This window comes from Pholis gunnellus (assembly GCF_910591455.1).
Source record: "Pholis gunnellus genome assembly, chromosome: 14".
Lineage (NCBI taxonomy): Eukaryota > Metazoa > Chordata > Actinopteri > Perciformes > Pholidae > Pholis > Pholis gunnellus.
The window spans coordinates 16089114-16112698 of record NC_136541.1 but is presented as its reverse complement, the minus strand read 5'-3'; the positions used below and the strand labels follow the sequence as shown (position 1 = coordinate 16112698).

At 41.4% G+C, this 23585-nt stretch overlaps 1 protein-coding gene across 1 annotated transcript in view; it reads left to right on the top strand.

The window, feature by feature from the left end:
• The window catches only part of tnr (tenascin R (restrictin, janusin)), a gene marked incomplete at its 3' end in the record, with an annotated part of 63304 nt that overhangs the window by 18925 nt on the left and 20794 nt on the right, over positions 1–23585 (top strand). Inside the window, exons 10-21 of the mRNA XM_079173595.1 lie at positions 2686–2864; positions 3201–3291; positions 3728–3828; positions 5000–5102; positions 5850–5939; positions 7465–7598; positions 7843–7972; positions 11023–11289; positions 14116–14235; positions 14604–14747; positions 20803–20922; positions 22926–23069. Coding sequence (XP_079029721.1) covers positions 2686–2864; positions 3201–3291; positions 3728–3828; positions 5000–5102; positions 5850–5939; positions 7465–7598; positions 7843–7972; positions 11023–11289; positions 14116–14235; positions 14604–14747; positions 20803–20922; positions 22926–23069 — 1623 coding nt within the window. The remainder of the gene's footprint in view (positions 1–2685; positions 2865–3200; positions 3292–3727; positions 3829–4999; positions 5103–5849; positions 5940–7464; positions 7599–7842; positions 7973–11022; positions 11290–14115; positions 14236–14603; positions 14748–20802; positions 20923–22925; positions 23070–23585) is intronic.

Sequence of the window (23585 nt, the reverse complement as noted above, 5' to 3'; positions counted from 1 at the left end):
TTAATGCAATATAGCATATAGCAAGGTTACATCTCAAAGTTGCTTGTTTTGTCCAAACAACAGTCCCAAAGCCTAAAGATTTAAAATGTACAATGATTAAAAAAAAGAGCAAGTTCTTATTGTTGACAAGCTGAAAGGAGCAAATGTTTGGCATTTTTTCCTTTTAAAAGGTTTAAATGATTAAACGATTATCAGTCCGCAATTAATTCTCTGTTAATCAGTCAATTAATTCACTTTTAATTTCAGTACCACATGTAGCATAGTGTTCCCTGCCCCTTCTCTCTCACACACACACACACACACACACACACACACACACAGCTAAATACACTGGCATAAACAGTGAGACTCACCTTGACATATTTGTTGGTCTGCCACCATTTATGTCCCTGATATAAAGCTCACTGAGGTATTGCCCCCACTCCTCACCCTCTGACACTATTACTAGACAGCTGTAATAGATCCAATTCAAACCTCGTCCATAACAATTCAAGCTCTGATGTCTACAGTCAAAACACCATCAATTTCCTGTCAAGTCTTTTTTTTTTTCTCATTTTGCTGGTTGTAATTAAGTATTGATTAATAATTCATGGGACTCGGTCATTCATTTTTCACGGCGGCAAACTGCAGGGACACCTTATTGGATAAAGAAAGAGGGAAAGACAAATTTGAAGTCACTCAATTATTTATAACAAAGATTTAGCCTTCCTCGGAGACGGAGTGAGCGTGATGAGGAGTCGGGAGGAAACCCGGAGGGAGAGGACAGCTGATGCGGGAGCAGGTTTTCAGCAACGGTCTTCCTCAGGATGTTTTCTAGGACGAGACCCGAGGGACCAATTCCTTATACATCAAGGATCGGGGTGGACCGGCAATATGTCAAGACTTAGTGTGGGACTTATTTAGATCTCAAAAGCTTTAAGGAAGACTTTCTGGTCCTGTGTCGCTCAGTGTGTGAAATATTTAACTTTCATACGTTCCCTCTGAGGCCATCGATGGAGAATAATAATGCTATCTTTGCCACTACGGCGCTTTCAATTTAACACGTTTGTTGAACTAAACATTGTGTCATGTTATTTAGATGTGTTCCTCAATATTAAATGATGATTTTCACCTTTTTTTTTAAAAACTTATTTGGATATTTCAAAAGCTAATTTATCATCAAACACTGTGCATACTTCTCATTTAAGTAATAGCTTTGAGCCCCATTTAACTGCTGTAAAAACATCAATAAAAGTGTTGATTTACAGAGAACGCAGCGGTCCGTTACAACGCCCACATCACTGCTGACGCCGCTCCAATCGGCCTGCAGATCACGCACTCCAATTTCCCCTCACTCGCGATGAAGACACCAAGTTACTTCAACTCTGCGGCAACTCACGGCCGACGTTGGCCCTGGGAGCTGTATGTTGTTGTCAGATGGGTGTTCCTCATCATGCGCAGTGTGTTTTCAGGACTTCACACCTAATAGATGTGGTTTTCCAGCAATCAGCATAGAGAGACTTTTATCACAGCTTATGTTTTACACCTTGCACAGATAAAGCCTACTGTCTCGGTGTGTGTAGGTGTGTGTGTGTGTGTGTGTGAGGTCTGATAAGCTTTACATGCTTGGCTGTCAGAGAACAGCTTTTTCAGATAACTAATCTACCGCTGCATGGGCTTGAAGTTTTCCATCTTAGCTTCCCTTTTCACACGGACTGAAATGTGTCCAAACCAAAAGTTGCCACCAAATGTTTCGTCAGATCAGGAATCTTCAACTTATTCTTTTGATTTTGTTTATTTTATCACGATTTGGCCAAGGCTGCATTTTATTCACGCCAAGTTCTTGTACAGCTATGTAGTTGTAGTAAGATAACATTTAACATTTGAGAAGTTTAGCTTCTAGGATTTTTTTGACAGACTTAAAACTGAAATAGACGCCTGAAGGAAATGACTTCAAATTTCTCACAAACCTCAACTTGAACCACCAGAATTTGGTGGTCAAAGGTCACTTTGTTCTCACAAAACACAAGCCATAAAACCAGAATTGATATGCTAATTATGCAATTTCACAAAAATGTCTATTAGGATAAAATGATGAAGTGATGACATTTATTACAGACATGGATGTAAATTGACTTACAACTGCGAGGCGGCAATTCTTGTTCTTAATCATCAGTGATTCACAACATATGAACCCCTGCACAACATAAATCTGGGTTAATTCTGCTACACAAAATGTAATTCTTATCTCAAATCTATCTTAGTTTCTTGTAAAATATCAAAAATCTATTCAAATAGGACAATCTCAAATGATTAGTTGTCAAGCTTGTAACTTTTCGACTCCTGAGACCTCTGGTGAGAGGGGTCGCATGTAAACACTGCTTTTATTTTAAGGGATCACAAGCCAGAAGTATGGGAAACACTGTCTTATGAGACAGTAAACTGAATTTATCAAGGTTTTGGAGTATTAGTTGGACAAAACAAGCAATTTAAAGACATCACTTTGGTCAAAATAATTAAGTTGCATCCCTCCCTAAGCGCTAAATAAACTAACTTACCACTAACTAACTATCTAACCAAAAATCAGGTGATTGTGTACAAAAATACCTAGACCAATTTAGAAGAAAGTGCAGCAATAGATGGTGCGGTAAAGAACCCATTGCAACAGGACTCTCAATAATTCTTCTGTCCTTGTTTCTTTCGCAGTGATTGATGGCCCCACTCAGCTGATTGTGCGGGATGTGTCGGACACCGTAGCGTTTGTGGAGTGGACGCCACCAAAAGCAAAGATTGATCAGATTGTGTTACGTTACGGCCTGGTGGGAGGAGAGGGCCCACGGACCACCTTCCGCCTCCAGCCCACACTCAGCCAGTACTCCCTGCAGGTGAGCGGTGGCGTGTGTGTGCAATTAATCACGTTGTGGTGTCACAGATCTGATCATACAGACACAAATATGTGGACTCACCTGCCATGTGGGGACAGAAAAGCCAGTCCTCACAACTTAAACCGTTTATCTTTGGGTTGAGAGTTGGCTTTGGGGTTATCACGTTGTGCTCGTAAATATATTGTGTGTGTGTGTGTGTGTGTGTGTGTGTGTACGTTTGTTAAATGATCCCAGAGTCTGCCTTCCCTCTGTGTCTGGAGATTAAACAAAAAAGATCCATGCAAAGCGATTACACAGACTAAACTGTCCCCGTCTTGTTGTTATTTTGTTCCACAGGTTCTGCGTCCCGGCTCGCGTTACGAGGTCTCCGTGAGTGGAGTGAGAAAAGGAAATGAGAGCGGCTCTATTTCCACTGAGTTTACTACCGGTGAGGTCCGACAGCAAGTAGATAGTTGTGTGATAGTGGCGCGTGTGATCCTGTGCCTGCCTCTGAGTCAACAGTTGATGACATATGGCCTAATGTAAAACATACTGTTTATTTATATTGGATATATAAGAAAGTGAACGTCTGTTCAAGGTGATTATTGACCTTGTTTGTGCAGAAGAAAGTAAACAATAAGTAAACTTCATCAAAATGACATCACTTTCAGCTCCATCTTGAGTGAAATGTTCATAGAATTGCTGACGTGGTTAAAAAACATTTTAAACAGACATGTATAGCATCTGATATACAGTAAATGATGTCGTTATACATACAGATCCGTTGATAACTAACTGTATCTGTGTCTGATGATGTTCAAACCACTGATGTTTGCTTGTTCACGATCCCTGAGAATTGGTCTCAGTGTCCCCAACATTGTCAGCTTTATCGTTCTTCTCAGAGATCGATGCCCCCAAGAACCTGCGGCTCCTCTCCAAGAGCTCCACCACCCTGGAGCTGGAATGGGACAACAGTGAGGCTGAGGTAATGAGGCCTGGGTCAAAGAGCATTTGCAGTTCATTTTCATAGTTTGCTTTTCAACCTATTTCAGTGATTATCAGGTCGGGTGTGAATCTTAAGTAAAACAAAGTGTGTTGTGTCGTCTTTTGATTGGTTGTTTTTAAAACCGCCTGTTTTCTGATGGAGTAAATGGTCTTGATCTGGTCAAATGAAGTTTGCAAGTTATATGCAGCTATTGGTGGTGAAGAGTAATTAAGTACATGTACTTAATGTACTTAACTTTTTTACTGGTTTTGTATCTACGTACAGTTTTGTGGTACTTGATCTTTACTTTTTTATTTTAGCTGTATAGTATTTTGCACATTTTATATGTATTTTCTAGTCCACTAAGAATTTGAATTATTTTGCAGATTCAGATTTGACATACAAAACATGAGGACATATGAAATATTATGCAATGTAATAGTTATAATAATCCAAAATAGACATTGAATTAGGCCTGTATAGATAAAATACTCATTAGTACTTTAACTATTGATTCTTTTAAGTGCAGTTTGCTGAATATGCCTCTGTACTTTCACCTAAGTACAACTTTAGGTGCGCTTCATATCACTGATGTATGATAATTATGTCTCTTTTGTAAAAATAACAACCAAATTGCTCTAAATCTCTGGACATTCTCCAACCCTCCATGACCCTTCCTGCATACGTTTTGGGGTGTATTGCTCCCAATTATCTAAATTCTTGTCTTGTTATATTTAGCACTTTATCATCACACACAGGTCGGTCCGCATGTAGTCCGCTTGGTCAATACGAACACACTTACTGGGTCCAAGTGGTCACTGAATGTTTTACTCTGAATGAAAATGTGGTAAATCAGGTTCTTTCACTCAGTTGTCACAAACATATTTCCAGGGCTTCACTAACTACACAACCAGAGTTATGAAGCTTGTCTGTCATGATGCCTGTTAGCACTACAAATGTATTCATCCTCGTGATTCTGCAGAGTGTCGGCAGAGAGACAGATATCATGCCGCGCTAATTCAAAATAAACCATTTATTCTATGAACCAATTTAAAGCTGCTTTGGCTCATAGTGAACGCTTTGTGTTCCCTTCATTTTGGATGAAATAAAATACAAATGTTTCCTTCAGTTTGGTATTGTAAGTGTTTAAATGTATACGTTTTAAATGTAGGTGGAGGGCTACCAGGTGGTGTACAGCACTCTAGCAGGAGACCAGTATGATAAAGTCATTGTACCACGCAATGAGGGAGCCACCACCAAGACCTCCCTCACAGGTAAGCAGTGAGAAGTCATGAGTTGTGTTTTCTTTCATTTGCTTATTCTACTTTTATTGCTTAGGGCTATGTTTTTTTTGCTAATGCCTTGAGTATTATCGCAGTGCATCTAATGTGTACTGAAGAAGCTGGCAAGTGCCCTTGTGTTTTACATGGCGGGATTATCTCCAGAGCTAACATTTGGCTGACGGGACTACTGATTGTATCTATTGAAACGCTTGTTGTCCTGCGGGCGTATTGAAAGGCTGTCAGAAAGAAGGGGTCAGCTGGGATGTTTCTTTTTTTTTTCTGAAAGGCCACAGTGCTGGAAAGGGCACGGCCGGCATAAGAATAGAAGGAAAAGGTCCTTGTGTTATTGTGTCGGGCCATTGCAATCGATGCTGCCACCACCCTCGTTCCTTCTCTGTCACTCTCACTTTCTCCCTACGAACAATCTCTGTCACACTCTCGCTCATTTCTATTCCTCATTACCTTACTTCTGTAGCTTAAGAATCTCTGGGGAATTGTACTGAATTGATTTGAAACTGATCAATTATGCCGTAAAGCGCGTTTCTTCTGAAATCACACTGTAAATTTGCCAAGACCTCATCGTCCGATGGAGAGCTAACTTGGGCTATGAGAAACTACAATGTAGTTGACATGCACTCTGCTTCAGAAGGCGAGTGCCAAACGAGTCCGTGTGATGTTCCTCCTTGCTGTATCGTGTGTTACATTACTGACCACCGCCTTTGTGTCTTTGTGCCTCAGACCTGCTGCCAGGCACAGAGTACGGGATCGGCATTTCTGCCATGAAAGGTAGCAACCAGAGTACACCGGCAACAATGAACGCCAGGACGGGTGAGTGGATTACTGTTTAGCCTCCACTGATGCAAGTGAAACACACTCAGTGAGCAGCGCTGTACTAGAAAGCTTCACTGCAGGCTGGTTGGCCATGTTTGTTATTATATGTGTAATTCTCAGCATATTAGATTTTGGCAAGACTTGTGCTATTTTAGGGAGAGGGAGTTTTATATCACTAGCTGGGGTCAAAGTTCCCATTACGGAATTTGTAAGCTGTAATGATGAATACCATTAATTGCTAATGGCCCTCTCTTTACCTCAGCACTTGATTGGCCATTTGAATTTGTATTGTGTTTAGGCGGAGAGACAAAAAAGATCCCATTCAACCTTCTGTGTGGAATGTGCTTCAATAATCTTTCCCGTTAACGTTAACTGTCGAGCACATCTTTCTTTCAGTTGCAATCATTTGAATGGCTGAAAGTATTTTTGCACTTTGCTAAATTATGCCTGCATTTTTTTTTTTTACGAACAAGCATTTTCTATCCCACAATTTTGGGCACTCTCTTTGAACTTTAAAAATGAAATTCAGCTATCACGTCATTTTCAAATAGCTTTAAATAATATGACAACATCTCCGGTCTGCTAAGTTTGAGTTGCTGAAAGCTGAAAGCATCATTTCAACTAAGGGATTTAGTTGAAGTTCTTTCCGTCTTACTTTTCCCCCCCAAAAAGTCTATTTGACAAGAAGCAAAACATTGAGTGTTGCAGTGGAGGACTAAATGAGGATTAAACATTGATGATCCAGTGGGCAAGTTGGGTCATTGCTGCAGGAAAGAAAATGACAATCATGAGAACAAAACTAATACAAGAAGATTAAACACAGAACGTGGGATCATTATGTTAATACAGAGGAAGAAGCTGACTCTTACATTTCAATCAGGAACGGTCCTACTTTTGATGTCCTTGCTGCATCAAAGACGAGGATATACAGTAGACATACGGAAGAATTAGTTATTTTTCTGCTAAAATGTTGCACAATGTTGGAGCACATCTCTGACATTTCACCAAACTAAAATGTTTCCATCAACACAATTTATAAAGGAAAATGTAAGGATGTGACATTCAACAGCTGCTTCTCCTTTCTTTTTTGTATGCGGAATGCAAAAGTATATACCATATGAGAATGAGGCGATGCAGCAACAAACATTATACCTTTTAGTAGTCGACAGAAATAAAGCTCTGTGAACTTTTCACGGTGATAACTTTTTGGGGTGTACCCAACCAAAGGGACTGCAAAATACATCTAAAAAATAAGTGATAAATAAATTGAATTTAAAAAATATCTTTCCTCCTATTGTCTGGCGTTTCAGCTCAGATGTTTTATTTGGAATTTGAAAATGTGCACACGAAGACACTTGGATGGAAAAGTCATGTAATATCTTAAATCTCCTCCCCCTGTTGGTATACACCCACTCAGGGGGGTAAATAACCGTGTTAATGTGCTCGTGCTGGGTGTTCTTTCTCTTTTTCTCACATTTTTGTTGGAGAGCATTTTCTTAAATCTTGTTTCCTTTTAAATCAGGTCTGGATGTGCCCCTGGATCTAACTGTGATGGCTTCGACAGACAACACCATCACTCTGGTGTGGGGCGTGGTCCAGGGCCCCATCGACCATTACAAGGTCACCTACACATCCTCCTCTGGCCTCACTGCTGAGGTAAAGAAGTGAACAGAGGAACGTGGAATACAAATTGCTATGGAGGTGTATACTGTCCCCAGATGCCCAATACTCATCCAATGCAAGGCTATGACCTTTTATTATAAAGTAGTCTTGAAGTGTCTGGAGAAGTCCTCTTGAATTTGTCATTTTCGTTCTTGTATGTTATAACGATCCTGTTAAAGCACTTTGTGACTTATGTCTGTGAAAAGCACTCTATAAGTGATTTACCTTCCTTTTCCAGCTGAATGTGCCTAAAGATGTAACCACCACCACTCTGACCGACCTTGAGCCCGGTACTGAGTACACCATCACCGTGGCAGCAAGAAGAGGAAGGCAGCAGAGCACTGCAGCTACCATAGATGCGTTCACAGGTAGAGAGTCTATTCAAGTGTTATACACTCAAACAGGTAGACGGTGTTATTTTTGTCTCCCTTGTCTTTGCTACAGTTGGACAGAAACTTTTTTTTTTCTCTCGAGGATCAAGGTTGCAGTACGGCTGCTAATCCACTCAATTATCAGACAGCGCGAAGATAAATTCACTCCAGTGTTTTCTTTGCTCAGATAATGACATGAAAGATCAGCCTGTTACTGCAGGAACAGTTTGAACAACAGCGGCGCGTAATGAAGTTGAACAGTGAATATAATGAACGAAAGTGTGGCAGCAGGTGAGGTGAAGTCACACTAAAAGAAAATGGAAGACGTTAAAAGGCATTGAAGAAGCAATTAGGGGAGGTAAATTATTCACGTCAGCTAATGAGCTTGTTACAAGTGTTCCGTAATTGCACCTCCGTTTTGCATCCGAATGCGTTTGTGTCTCTTGTTTGTTCTGATTTCTTCTTCAACACCACATTCTCTCTCTTGCGCTGCTCTTCTTCCTCAGCTTGACGTTCCCTCTTTCTCTGCGAGTGTCTTATCACAACAAGTTGTGTGTAGCTGTCCGACTAAATGTGGGATTGCCTGTCAATCTACCCTCCGCTGTTGGTTCTTTATTTCTACAGAAAGCCTGATGTGATTATCAGTTGCACAAAGCATGGCGTCAGATGGATAGGCACACGCTTACCTGCTGGCAGATTTGTCACTCGTTTCTTCACCTCTCTCATCATCATCACCACCATCATCTCTGTGCTTCTCCACTGTGACCGTCTCGTGGCAGTTGTCACCATCACAACCATCATCATCATCTTTTGTCAGCGGTGGCTTTTTTTTAAGTAACGCATCTCGAAAACCATCTGGAGAGGAGAGATGAGAGACTGATAAAAAGACAGAACAATTATTAATTACCTGTCATCTACTCACCCACTGTTCGCTTGGCCATATTGGCAACATCTGTCTGCCTCATCACCAGGGGGAAAAAAGTTTGATCTTGAACTTTGATCAATACATCCATACAACTCAAAGCAAACCAAAGCAAAACCCGAAAACCTAGCTCAGTCAAGAGCCCTATCACAAAACTAGAATAATAAACTATCTCAGCCGGGCCGCTAGCTGAATTACCGGTTTCAACGATGTCCCACCCTGGAGATCCTGGGGAGAAGAGACTCAGCTCTTCTCTCAGCATGGTCTCCATGATCCGCTTCCCTGCTTGCCATTTGTTCACCTCCCTAATGAGGAGATCAGCTCCGATGTGTGTCTCTTCCCACACCTGATCTCTTTGTCACTGAATATGAACTCTGCCACTTGCTGTAAGAAATTGTTCCGCAAACCTATCATTATTCATTTATCGTTGCAGCCGTGTTTTTACACTCTATCACCCAGAAAGCACTGGAGGATTACTCTTTTACAATATGCATTCATTTACATCTCATTATAATGGGTTCATTTGTTTGTTTATTCATTTATTCTTATTCTAGGTTCTAGGCAAGGTCTTGTTATACTAATAGCAGCACGAGTGAAAACCATTCCATGAGGAGAAATGTACTTTATTTTAGCTAGCGAGGCCACGATATGCTAACTTTTGGTTCATAGTATGGAATCCCACTTCCGAGCCGCTCTGTTACAGCTCACTCACATAAATGGTAGCTAGTTATAACTCTGAATTTGTCTTTTAGAAACTAATAATTTAAATAGGGGCTACTTAAGTGTTACAGGTGTCTCTTTCAATGTAAGTCTATGGAGAAAACGTTGTTTTGGGCCAAACGGCATCACGAGATGGACCTAGAAGTTGTAATTCCACAGACTGGCCACTGTGCCAAATTGTCTTCAAGCCCGGTGCTCTTGTTCTAGCCTAATTAATGCCCTTTTATGCTCTGTTTCCCCAGTTTGTAATGCAGCTTTCTATAATAAGTTTAAAGTCCACAAGCCCTGAACACTGCAATGACATCATCATGTCTTTTTTAATAAATTCCTTTCGAGACAGAGAAGACCTTATACAATCTTTTTTTCACAGGTCACAAGTCACACTTCTCATGATTAGTATTCTGACCTTTATCTGTAAAACCATCATTAAAACCTATCGCGTTATCAATGCACATTTCCTACTGTACATTGCCTCTGTGTGGTCATTGTAGCTGCAGTTCACTGGCTTTTTAGGCCCTACTAACTCTACAAAAGATGTACCATTGTCATCTTGCTCATAACCACCACCATCACATTAAACGGACCCTCCTACTGCAATGTTTCATCCAAGATTAAAGCCAAGCCATCTTGAGCTTTAATCTGCTATAAAGTCTCCTTGGATCATTTGTACCACATCTTCTCCTGGCTTCCACATGAGGACCCCACTATGGGGGTTTACGCGATATACATTTTCAGGAAATGCACCACAAAAAGTGGCTATTTGCCAATAAAAGAGAAGAAGAACTTCATTGCAGACCAGTGTTAACTGCGCAGGTTTCAAATGATGATTGATTACAAATAAAACTCCACAGTTTAATCTGGCTAAATCAGAAAGGGTGAAGTCAATGCTACTGCATCTTCCCTACTATTTATACGTCCACACATGGCTAATTAAATTCCAATCATGTTGCATTTGTCGCTGCATCATCTGCTACACTGGTTCGTATTCATTACTTCATCTCCTCTCCAGGTCATACATTTTGACAACGGCATCTGCTATCATCATCATCGTTCCTTCATTTCCTTATTGTGAACAGTCTCATCACATCTTCATCTTTACGGCGGATAATCTCATCACTTCCCTTTTTCTAAAGACCAATTAAATCATCACTTCCACATGATTGTGGTCTTCTCTGACTCTCACCTGCCCCATCAAGATTACGCCCAAGGCTAATTTTCTTTATTATAAACGATCTATTACACCATCCAGGACCGCTTCCATCCATCACTGACATTGCTTGTCTGTCATCTCCATAACGATGGCAGCTGTTATCCTTTCTCTCATCGCCGTTTCCTGCTTGCGGTCGGCTTTCTACCTGTCCTTGAAGACTCTGCGGTGACCTTTAAACCTCCCCCGTTCCTCCAGGAATCAGGCCCGTAACCCACCTCTACTTGTCAGAGGTGACTTCAGACTCGGTGTCGGTGGCGTGGAGCGCCCCAGCGCCGCCTGCTGACCTCTTCATCCTGAGCTACAGCTCCGCAGACGGGACCGACACCTCTAAGGTGACGCTGGACGGCTCCAAGACGAGGTCACTGGTCCAGGGGCTGCTGCCGTCCACTCAGTACACCGTCAGTCTAATCACGATACAGGGCGACGTTACCTCTGAGCCCATTACAGCATCACTCACTACAGGTGAGCTGCTTGATTTCATGTGTAAGTGGTATGAAAGGTAACTCAGGGAAGGCACACAGGAGGATAAATAAGCATGAGCAGCACAGTAAAGACTTTGATCTGTTTTAGTAGTTGCGCAACCTTGCTTCATACAGTTTGTCTATGCATGGATGCATTTTTCTGTACCTATGAACCTAATATCACGTTTAGGGCTGCAACTAACAATTATTTCCATTATAAATGAATGTGCAGATTGATTGGTTGTTTGGTCTATAGACAATAGTGAAATTATGTCCATCATAACTACCTAAAGCTCAGATATTCAATTTACTGTCAAATGGTCCTCGCTCGGTAGCCAAAGACTGAAGATGCAGCAAATCCTCACAAAAGAGAAACGATAACTAATCTTCTCTTTAGGGTTTGCTGAGGGAGGAGGAACTGGAATGTCCTTGAATCCTATTTAGGATGAAGGAGAAAATTTCCGAGGTTGGAATCAGTAGAGAAAGGGAAAGAAAGTGGGGAAACATTGTAGTAAGTGGGAGGTAAAGTGGGAAACTAAAAAGGAGATAAATTGGCATAAGAAATGGAAACACAAAGTGATTTTGAATGAATATGTATTTGCAAAAAATGCTGTTTTAGCATCTGATTTGCACAGAACCACAGCAGGGTGCGTTTTGTAATTCGAGATCTGCCTTGGAGGAGTTTCCTTTCTAATTCTTTGCCAGACTTGCAGACACAGCACCACAAATACACGCTTGTTTTATTCTCCTGTGGTATCAGATGACTGAGGTTTGCCACACAGATGGTATTTGTGTCAACAGCCAGCGTGTATAATGATCCAGTGCTATTTTGTGTTCATTCTAAACTCATTGGCAATCATAACATTTAGGGGTATTTGGGAAATTTTCTAATACAGACAAGGACAGAGGAAAGAAGAATGAGAGAGGGGGGAGGAAAGGTGCAATGTGTGGGCTGAGCTCATATTGTTACTGGAGTGTAAGAGAAGAAGTCTTCTGCTTTGTACTGTGTTCTATCTCATCCATTTTAATTTAGTCTTTTCCTTGTGGGCTTCCTTTTATTCTGTCTCCTCTCGCTCATTTACAGTTTCTCCATCGTTTCTCTCCATTTTCTTTTGATCGATACCCTCCAACTGCGCCGCAATGATCCTCCACACCTTTCTCTGTCTCTGTTAAGATATTATACAGTATTACCGTGTCAACTTCTTTTAGCTGCTAATTGGCGTCTTGTCAGAAGCGGCTCTCGGAAACATTTCTTTTGATTATGAGTGCGCTAATTACATCTGGGAAGAGAATGAATGAGCAGACGGGGTCAGTGGAACAACCTGCCCGAGAAAGAGACAGTGGGGAAGAAAGGAAAATCACCAAAAGACAAACAAAAGAGAGGACTGAAGACAAATGCAGAGGAGAGGCGAAAGTGAGCATTGAACAATAGAGATATTAACTTTGCATCAGTGCCAGAGACACCTGCATGCTGTCATCTAATTACTGTGCCAGTTTCACATAATACCTTGGCAGCTTCGAGCGCTCTCTCTCTCTTTACATTCACCCACACATGATGCTGAGCAGATTGTGAGGGTGAAATTGGACAGGGATTATGAAACAGATGTACAGCATTTCCCTGCACCTGTCTGCAGACTGCGGTAATGCTTTGATCTCGCATGTTTGAATGCGAGCGCCGATGAGAGACTGCACTCTGTCTTTCCTTGTGTAATTAGGTATGCTTTTAGCGTTGCATTTCCTGCCTCTGAAATTTTCTGCGGCCCAATTTTTAACCAGAGACAGTAGGTGGTTTGTTATTTACCAGACTTCCATAGTCACCCTGTGGTCAGTTCAAAGGGTGCGTTAATGTCGCTCAGCCCGACGGCCACGTTCATTTATTATGCTTACACAGTGCAAATTGAATTGTGTTCTTCCAGGGGGGGGATTGGGGGTCAGGTCAATAGCGGTAGATATTCTGCAACTGCTCCCATTCAGACCCTCTCAGGACGCTTCATGAGAAAATGCAAATTTCCTGCCGTTACTCTGGCCAAGGCAAACATTATTAGTCAGATATGCATGCATAAATAATCACAAGTATAAAGGCTGCTACTGTATGTCATAAAGGTTGAATTTAAATCAAGCCCAGGAGTTATAAATTGCCCCCTCTGCTTGTGAATAATAGACATTATTCTTTTCAGAGACGAGCAGAGCAGTTGGTTTACAAGCGCTGCCTGTTTGGCCTCTTGTCCGCACCGAGAGATGGAAGTGATCTTTTAATCCCCTCCACCCTTTTTTCTCTTTTTCTTTCCCCCTCTCTAACTTTCTTTATCCCGCTATTTCTTTCTCTTGCAGCTAAGGACCTGTCACCAGTTTAATTGTTTGCTCACATTGTTTTCGCCCTAACCTTTTCCATGGCTGCTCGATAGTCTCGGGAGACACATAAAGCAAATTGTCTGCAGGGGTGTGTGGGGGGGGGGGGGGGGGGAAATCTCCTCTGAGTAAGCTTTGCCCAGTCTAATGCTGCCTTTTGTGTTCTTTTACAAGCTATATTTCTGCTGGAGTATCGCTTGACGGTGCTTGTTTATTGATAAATGTGTGTGCTTTAAAAGACCAAGGACAGGTCTGTTTATGTAAATGTAATGAAGAGGAGATTTAAAAGTCGACAAAGCCAGGGTTGCTTAAATAGTTTGGTATTCAAGACCACTGATCCTTTTGATTTGTATGTAGATTCCTGAACTCTCGTTGTAATGTGCTCCTATTGTACCTCTGGGATCAGAGTAAATTCTCCCATGTTTTCCATTGTGGGCCATTTTGAATTCATTGCTAACTCACATCCTCTCCCTTCCAGGCATGGACCCACCTAAAGAGATGTCTGTGTCGGATGTGACGGAAGACTCAGTGACTATCTCTTGGATCAAACCACTGGCTCCATTTGAATACTATAAGCTGTCCTACCAATCAGCCAGAGGTAGCGTATCCTTTTCTTTTACGCCTGTCTTCATTGCATTATAATAACATGGCGTTTTAATGCGTTGGCACTCTGCGTTCCCGTGTTTCAGCTAAATGAACATGGCATTTGTTGTAGCAGTTCTCTCTGATGAAAGATATTTTGTAGCCGGGAAACCCTCTTACACACACTGTTGTACCTAATTAATTGATAACATTTTTATCAGTGAAATGTAATTTTATTCTTAATTAAAATTTCTGTATTCAATAATTGTTCCATAAAACTTTAATTAAATATTTAGCCCCGCGATTCAAAGCACACACCAGTTACCTTGTAGCGGAAGAAATGTGAGATCGGAGCGATGGCAACAGTTGTGACGTCTCCTGCAGGTCGAGTGGACAGCGTGGTGATTGACAGCGATGTGACCAACAACACCTTGTCCAGCCTGTTTCCTGCTACAGAATACGAGATCAGCCTCAGCGCCGTCAGAGGGAGTCAGGAGAGCAAAGTGGTCAGCACCTCCATCTTCACAGGTAGGAGTTGATGAGGGAACATTATTAGGGGCGAATACAATAGAATGGACGAGAATACACCGTGAGAGGGGGGGGGGGGGACATGGATGAAATGTTTTACCGTGCAAACTGAATGAAGAATCCCTCTTTTAACCGCTAGACTCTCAGACCAATTGTTCTTTATACAACAAGAATAGCTGCGCGTCGGGATCCACTGTAAGTGCCAGAAAGAGCAACACAGACGTCAGACAAAATCTAAGGGTACAGCTGACATTGCAGGAGGTGCAATCCTTACTGCTGCAATAGATGAAACTGTCCACTCCATGACCCAGTAATTGGTAACTTACTCCCAGCTCCATTTCACTCTCCTCTATCGCTCTGCTTCCCTCCCCCTCTTTCCTATCTCTTTATACTTAAGCCTCACCTCTCCACTGTAACGTTACGCCTCTCTATCCTCCATTTTTCTGTCTCCCCTTTCCATTTCCTCTCCGCTTCTTCCCTTTAATCTTTTATCTTTTATCATTCTTTAATCTTCTCTCTTGGTCTCTCTCTCCACTAATGTCTTCCCGATTCGTCAATATACGTAAGAAACCTCAAGCTCCCTTTGCTTTGGGACTCTTTACTTGGCACTAAATCACAAGTTATGCATGTAAACACCGTTCGGAACGGGACACCGTTCTCCCACTAACTAAAGATTAACACACTCTCCCAGTGCTACGCATAATAATCTCCGTTGTGTGTTAAGAGACGAAAAAGCGAGAGAGCTAAGGAGAGCCCAGGATAGGAGGGAGAAAAGGGGGAGCAGGAGGTGTGTTTGCATGCCAATGAGACCCAATTCACCAGCAATCCGGTGAGAAAAGAAGAAGCAAAAGAGTCTCTCACCTTCTTGTGTGTCTTGCTCCTCCTCTTCACTTCTTTGTCCTCAGCTTCTTCTTTTACCAACCCCTGTGTACTAACAATAAGCAGAGCCGTCAGGGCTGTAATAGCCTGAAAAGAACATAACTCCAAAGTCAAGCTTGTTAGAAATGGTAAATAACGTTTTTCTCACATCGCACAATGCCCAACCGGGGACTTTTTAATGCCGCTTTCAACAACAAAACATAAACAGGGGATTTGGAACAGTAATCCAGCAGTGCCTGGCCAAGTATGTAATGACTTGAATAACGCTGGAATTGCTACTTACTTGACTTCCGTAATCAATTATTGTCAGGGGGGACGAAAAAGCAGGGAGCCATATTTCGTTGTGTGAACACAGCAGGTACCTCTAATCTAAGATGAATTTCGGAGGGTTGACACTAAACAGACTATGTGAAGGTCCATTTAATGTGTGTGCTAATAACGGTGCTCATTAGCAAAGTGTCAGGACCCCTAGTAAAGTATTACTTGTCCCAAAACTTAAGTTGGAAGAGAGACCATTTAGTCCCCCCTGACTTTTTTCTTCAGTACAGTACTCTACTTTCACAAACTAAATTCACAAGTACTGGTACAATGTTTGCATGGCTGTAGCCACAAGTATTAGTCTGAGTATTGCGCCACAGACACATCCAGTGTAGCTAAGAGTGGAGAACACACTCACACTGATAACCTGCTTTTTGTATACAGGGAGGCAGCACAGCTTCCACAGTAATGAGAGGGGGATGTAGAGAACGACCGGGGAGTAAAACGGCCCAATGTGTCTCACTAACTGTAGGCCTACTGTCTGCTGCAGTGTGGTCTACATAATGGACACAGCACACAGCAGACTGACCTCACGGTCCACTGCCACAGCTGAGGGTTCGTAACATGACCATGTTCAGCAAAGCACAAATACAAATTAGTTTTTCCGATGTTTGATTCAGACATTTAACATCAGCAAAGTTTAACTAAATTTACTTGAAGAAAACTTGACGATTACTATTAGCGCTAAAATGTAATGCGACAATGTCCCGCTTAAAGGCCACATATAATGCTCATTTCCAAGTTCAAACTTGTATTTGGGGTTTTTAATAGAACATATTTACATGCCTAACCTTTAATTTTCTCACACTGTACGTCTGAATACACTTGTATTCTCATTGAAACGGGTCTGTAGTGCTAGGAAACACATTGGGTCCATGTTTACTTTCTGTCAGCTGATTTGTAACAACGGCATCTGCTATCATCATCATTATTCCTTCATTTCCTTATTGTGAACAGTCTCATCACATCTTCATCTTTACGGCGGATAATCTCATCACTTCCCTTTTTCTAAAGACCAATTAAATCATCACTTCCACATGATTGTGGTCTTCTCTGACTCTCACCTGCCCCATCAAGATTACGCCCAAGGCTAATTTTCTTTATTATAAACGATCTATAAACTGGGACACATTTAGAATGTTTAAAGAACTGTAAAATTGTACATATATATCGTATAGTTGTAACATATACTGTTAGGAATAACAGTTTCTGAATACAGACTGTGTGTACGTTTCCAAGGATTGATGCTTTCGATTCTTTCACACCATTTATATAGACCTGCTTTATAATAATAGAAGGCATGAAAATCCCCCTTTTTACAATATGGGACCTTCAATAATCTCCATTTATAACAATCGTCATGTGCCCAATTGTGCCCCATAAAATCAAGGTCATTATGAAAGCCGTTAGCTGGCTTATAAACTGTATCAACATTAATCCTGTGGGCAAGCTAAACTACAAAACAATCTGTTAGTTGTTCCGCAGTGAACGTGCGGTGCAAGCTGATGTCTGTACACTCTTGTTTGTCGGAGAGGGAAAAAACACAAACAAAGTTACAAATCAATTGTCCTTGATATTCACAAATCAGAGTGATACGTCTGACAGCCACTAAACAATCGTGCGGTAGCTGACTGCTTGTCATAATCCAGCTTGGAATAGCGGGACTCGTAGTACGAATCACTCAGCTACACTTTTTAAGAAGATCTTCAGCTTCAATTGCCAGACGTGACTTGCTAGATGTTTGTCATCAGACAACCACATAGCTTTCACCACCGACTATTATTCCACTTTCTAATGTAAGGATTACAATAATGGAAATAAGTTATTTTAAGCATCATAGTAGTAAACATCACTACATTGGTCTGTATTTTTATACACAGCTGAATTATCAAGTTCTTTTTAAGCTGACTTCAAGAAAACTACTAATTAGACCTTCTTCCCCGAGAAATCGACTTCCTGAGCTTGGAGCTGCCAGAGAGGGGGGCTATAGAGTCAGCCCTAGGGAGGACAGAGGTCAGACCCAGGCTCACTGAATGGACCTGCTTGGTTTTTAGCAGTGCCTTTTAATGTAACTGCTTTAATAACGTCTCTGGGTTTACCAAAGAAAGGTTTAAGGATTGCACACCTTAATATCTGTAGTGTTAACGCACATGCAAGATCTCTTGATGCCCCTCAGAAATGATTATATAATGTGATTGATATTTCAGAAACACATCTCTCACTTAATGACTCTGAAGTAGCCGTACCTGACAAGAGGGGAGGTGTTGATATATATGTTCAAAGCCACACAAGATCAGAAATCCAGTTATAAAAGCCCTTCAGCTCTTGAATTCACCTCACATCAAACCAGTATTTATTGGTTTTTTTCTGTAGACCCCCAAAGCTTTAATATACAATACACTGATGATATATGTGCCATGCTTCAGAAAGTCACTGACGCTGATAGAGATGTACTTTTAAGCGGATCCATACATTGACCGGCTTTCTTCGACCTGTGCTCGGAAAAAGAGATTACTTGTTGTAAGCATGTGTTATGTATTTGACTCAGATGATGACCTGGCCTACCAATAGCAGCCTCACGCATTGAGCATATTGACACAGATGCCAGCGAGCGCTTCTCTAGGGTCATATCCATCCCTGTTAGTTTGAAGTTAACATAATTCAGTTGGCCATAGCGAGGAAAATGTAGGATTGTACATGAAAAGAAATGTCCATGCATTGGCTCACCTGGATGAAATGGAACGTGCGGCAATAAAATCAAGAGACTCTATTCAATAGAATGAATACCGTGGACTCAGAAACAAGGTCAGAAGAATGAGTAGATTTAAATAAATGAAGCGCTGGGACCAAAACAAGATTTATGAAGTAAAGCGTGATGGCGAGAAATTATTGGAATACTTTTAACGGAATATTTGTGAAGTAAAAGCAAATAATCCTCCCTATATAAAATCAGATGGTGCATTCATTGAAATTGCTAACTTATCTCAATGATCCCTTTGCTGAAAAGGTCGACAGTCTCATAGTCGCATAATGTGAATTCCTCAAATGGCTAATTCTCTAAAGAAACAAATTGAAGAGTTTAACCTCAAACCACTTCTGCTGGAGGAGATAAAAAATACTTCTCTTATTAAATAATAAACTGGACTGGATAACCTGGATGGTAAATTAATACGAATTATAGCTGATTCTAGTTTTTAACCTTCACCTGAAAGAAAGGCATGGAAGGCAAAGAACTGTAGTGCATTCAATGGGGATTACAGCAGACCAATTAGTATTCTTCCTGCTCTTAGTCAACCTTTCGACAGACTAGTATACGATCACATTTTGAGTTTTTTATTCAGTCAATGGCCTTAATTCTGAGTTTCAGCATGCCTAAGAAGATATCAACTCTACCTGTACCGCCTCAACACAGATGGCTGATGACTGGCCGAGTCAAATAAGTGACAACAAAAAGTTGTTGGCGCCGTCTTGCTTGACTTCAGTGCTGCTGTCGATGTGAACGACTATGAGTCACTACTGAAAGCAGCGTTTGACGTATGGCTTCAGTGCAAACCTGCCTCTCTTATCCTGAATCGTGCGCACCGGGGGCTTGACTTTCAGATACAGATCCGAGTGTGAGCGTGCTGCAGTTGGCTCAATCTGCGATTCACCGGTGCAATCGGGAGATGGAGAGTGATGATTGGATGATCACTGGGACTGATGAAAGTGGATGACCTGTTTATTTTATTTCTTTATTGGCCATCGCTACTCCATCTCCATTGCCGGTCTAATTGACTTGGCAAACCTCCATTAAATTCACTTAAACCTTTTTGCAATTATAGTAATGATTTTAATCAGGTTTGTCCATCTATTGCAGAGATAAGAAAGACCCAAACTCACTTGGTGGTGCTAATGAGCACAGTTCTTTTTTTTATTCTGATGAGGGCAGGGCAATATTAATTACCTCATCTGGGCCGAGCTTTGGAGCACATGCAGTGTTCTGTGTTCTCCTGCCACGCTCGCTACCGCGCTGCAATAACACGCCTGGGGAGAAATTGGGGTTGAAACACCGAGGTTAAAGGTATAATTAAATTCAAACTCAATTTTGGCATGTCCAGCAGTCTGAGAATGAAATCGGGAAGAGGGTGGGGAAACAGTGGGCTCGGGAGAATATCTGAGACTCTCTACAGCCCTTTTGACTGCATAATTTCTCTTTGATGTGTGTTAGAATCGAGGAAACACTGAAACAAATGGCAAAGAGAGTCATTATAAATCAGTATGAATGCAGAAGCACTTCTGTGTCCGGGCTTCGATAATTACAACTAAGATGTGGATTGAATAATGGTTTTCCATTTCAAATAGTAACAATTGTTAAGGTATAATTGATAGTTTATGTCTCTTTGCAATTCTGCCATGATACCAGCATTACAAAACAAAAAATCACAAATATTTGCATATGAAAGCAACTATAACACAGCTCCATATTTTGTGTACAAATGAACTGCAGAGTAGTATTCCAAAACAACTGGGAAATGAGATGCTGTTCAGACTAATTGGGTTTTTCTGAAACTTTTTTTGTGTTTTCATTTTAAGGATACCAATTGAATAAGAAATCCTGCAGTATTCAGCCGGTAGACTTAACTCATTATATTAATATTAGCATTAGACCTGCAATTGATAAATCGTTTCAAAGCAACAATGATTCTGTTAGGAAAAACAGGTCCTGCAGTGAGTGGACCTTTTGTAGGTGACCTATAGCTGTCATATTAGCCAAGTGCCACTGATAGCTTCTCAGTAATGTCCCGAAAACTGATCTCTTGGAATGAGCACGTTTCGGCTCTTGTCTTTGGGCTCATACTTTTGTCGTATTCTGTTGCAGCGATGGACATGCCGGCTGAATTGACAGCTCTCAACATCACTCCACAAGGAACCCTGCTGAGGTGGAATCCACCGGTTTCCAGTGTGGACAACTACGTGCTGACCCTCACACACAACCAGGGTGAGTTATCCAAACTGTCATTCAGAGGCATTTGCTGATTTATTAGATAATGAATGGATGAGTTGATTAACCACCGCCAAAGGACAATAATGACACAAATTAAAGCATTTGGATAAAATCATCAACACCCTTTTCTTTTTAATGGCTCCATTTGTGGGATGTCAGATGACTGCACACATAGGGAGCAGTTCAGCTGCTTATCTGCCTGTCTCACATCACCACTATAGCGTGGCTGCTTACATTGGTTACCAGCTCATTTTAACAGGGACGTGAATCACATTTTTACACATCGGCTTTTTCATTAATGCCGTCGTCTGTATGCGTCATGTTTGTGTTTCGTCAAGCACTTCGTAACCTTGGTCATGAAAGGCACTGTTTAAGTAAATGTTTACTTCCTAACTTGCTGTTGAGAAGAGCTCTCTGGACAATGAAGTCATTTCCATTTTAGAGAGGTATAAGTGTCAGTCATAGGATCAGACTGAAGAGTCGCAGCACAATGAGCAGATTTGTTTTTTGGTCGTTCAGGTGCAGCGTGCGGTGAGGTGTCAGGTACCGTCACGGGGTTTTTCCAACAAGAAGTGAGATCATTGTGATGCTTTGAGGCAATGTTGATGCATTTGTCTTGCTTTCAGCGAAGTTCATTATGCTCCGTTGAACCACCAAACCTTGACACCAGCATTGCCGTTTTCACACAGCATGCGTTCCTGATGCAAACCGATGCATTCACTGTCTGACAGCCGTATCCAGATAAGTAACAGATAGCCATATTGCTTGGGCCCCTCAGAGTCAGTTTATAATTTGCTCCCTGAACCGTGTGGATGACTGCCAAGCCTACAGCGGGTAGGCCGGCAGCAGACAAAGATACTTGACATACACAGTGAAAGGGCTGAAATATGAAAGTATAATAAATTTCAAAGGAGTCGCGTTTTCTCAAGAAACAACACTTTGTGTATTCAGTCATCAGCCTTTTGCATATATATCTTAAACTCACCAGTCAAATGTTTAACGAAACTCAACTATTATTTTCCCTTCTGACTTTTCGAACCCGGCTGGGGTATAATGTTATGGAAAGCATATTTCTCATTTGCACATGACCCCCACTGCCGAAGCCATGCCTGGAGTTACCCAGAAGGAATCCGTATCACTCAGCTCCCAGAGTCGATGTGTATGTTACACCCCGACCGACTGGACTCCAGCCAGATCAGATACAGAGATAGTATCTATATGCTGGACACATACTCAGAAAAGCAGCCCCAGCCAGGGTTTGGAGAAGCGCAATGTAAAGTTGTGGACAAATCCCATGAGGGTCAGTGTATTAACTCAAGGTCAATAAATCTCATATTTCTATCGAGTATTGTCCTGCATTACAAAATAGATTTTTATTGGCAACCAGGAGCAAACCATCATGGTGTCAGTCAGTCAAACTTCATATAAAATAGATTAATAGTGTAGCACGGACATAATGTGGTTTGTTCAGCAGCATCACTGTCACTGTGATGTTTTCACATTTCACATAGTGAAAGGTAAAACAAATCCAGTGTAAGGGTCATGTTGGTAAGTTGATGCAGTTATATTAAATGTCTTTTCTAGAAAATTCTAAATCTTGTTTGTGTCACGCAATTATTTTCTTAATTCATATGTAATCACCCCCTTTAAATTCATGAAAATACCTTAAACTGATTCTTGGAATATGCAGTTAGATAAGATAAGCGATGAATGGTGTTTTGTCAGTCTTGTATTCAGTATTCAGTCGTATTTTAGAGCAAAAGACATAGAAAGTGGGCCTCTTTTTTGCAGAGTTGTCCCCAAAGGCATATTTCACCAAAAGCATAATTAGTGTAGAAATTCTTCGACTTGAAAGAGGACCCCATAGGTGGCCAAACAGTGCAGGCTTTGAGATTCAGATCTGACTTCTTTCCCATGCTGAAGCTGTTTTCTAACAGTTACAATTGAACGTAGTCAGAAGATGTACGATAAACATATAATCCTCGTGTGTTTTCCAGTGACGGCTGATACTTTCCTTGTGGAAGGAAACAAGCAGGAGCACCAGCTGTCCAACCTGAAGCCAAGCACCACCTACTCCGTAGCCCTCTACGCCACCAAAGGACCGCTCACCAGCGGCACCGTCATCACCAACCTCCAAACACGTATGTGCCTCATTTTATTCAGCTGGTCTCTGTACAGTGGTTAGCACTGTGGAATTTAAATGTTCTCGCCGCGTTTGCGTGGGCTTTCCTCGGTTGGGTGCTCGGCTTCATTCACGCCAACATATGAGTTAAGTAGACATTTTCCTGCAATGTCTGTACCCACTGCTTCCAAAGTAATCAGGATGAGTCGAATGCAGCTTGGAATTTCTCTCAGGGGGATTAATGAAGTGTAGCACAAACAACAGAGCTATGTCATGGAAAAATGATATATAACCAGTGTTTATGTACTATACCAGTTCATCACCACCACCATGACTACCCCAGAAAAATCTCAATTAAAACTGCAGAATAGTAAATAATAATCCTAATCCCTGAAGGGATTTGGTTTAGTTTCTGTTCGTGTTCATATTTTTACCTGAATGAAGTGAACCAGTCCAGAGGATGCCAGGCTGGTGTTTCTCCAGCACTACTAGGTCCATGTCACTATCACAATATATATAAAGTTACAGTTTTTGT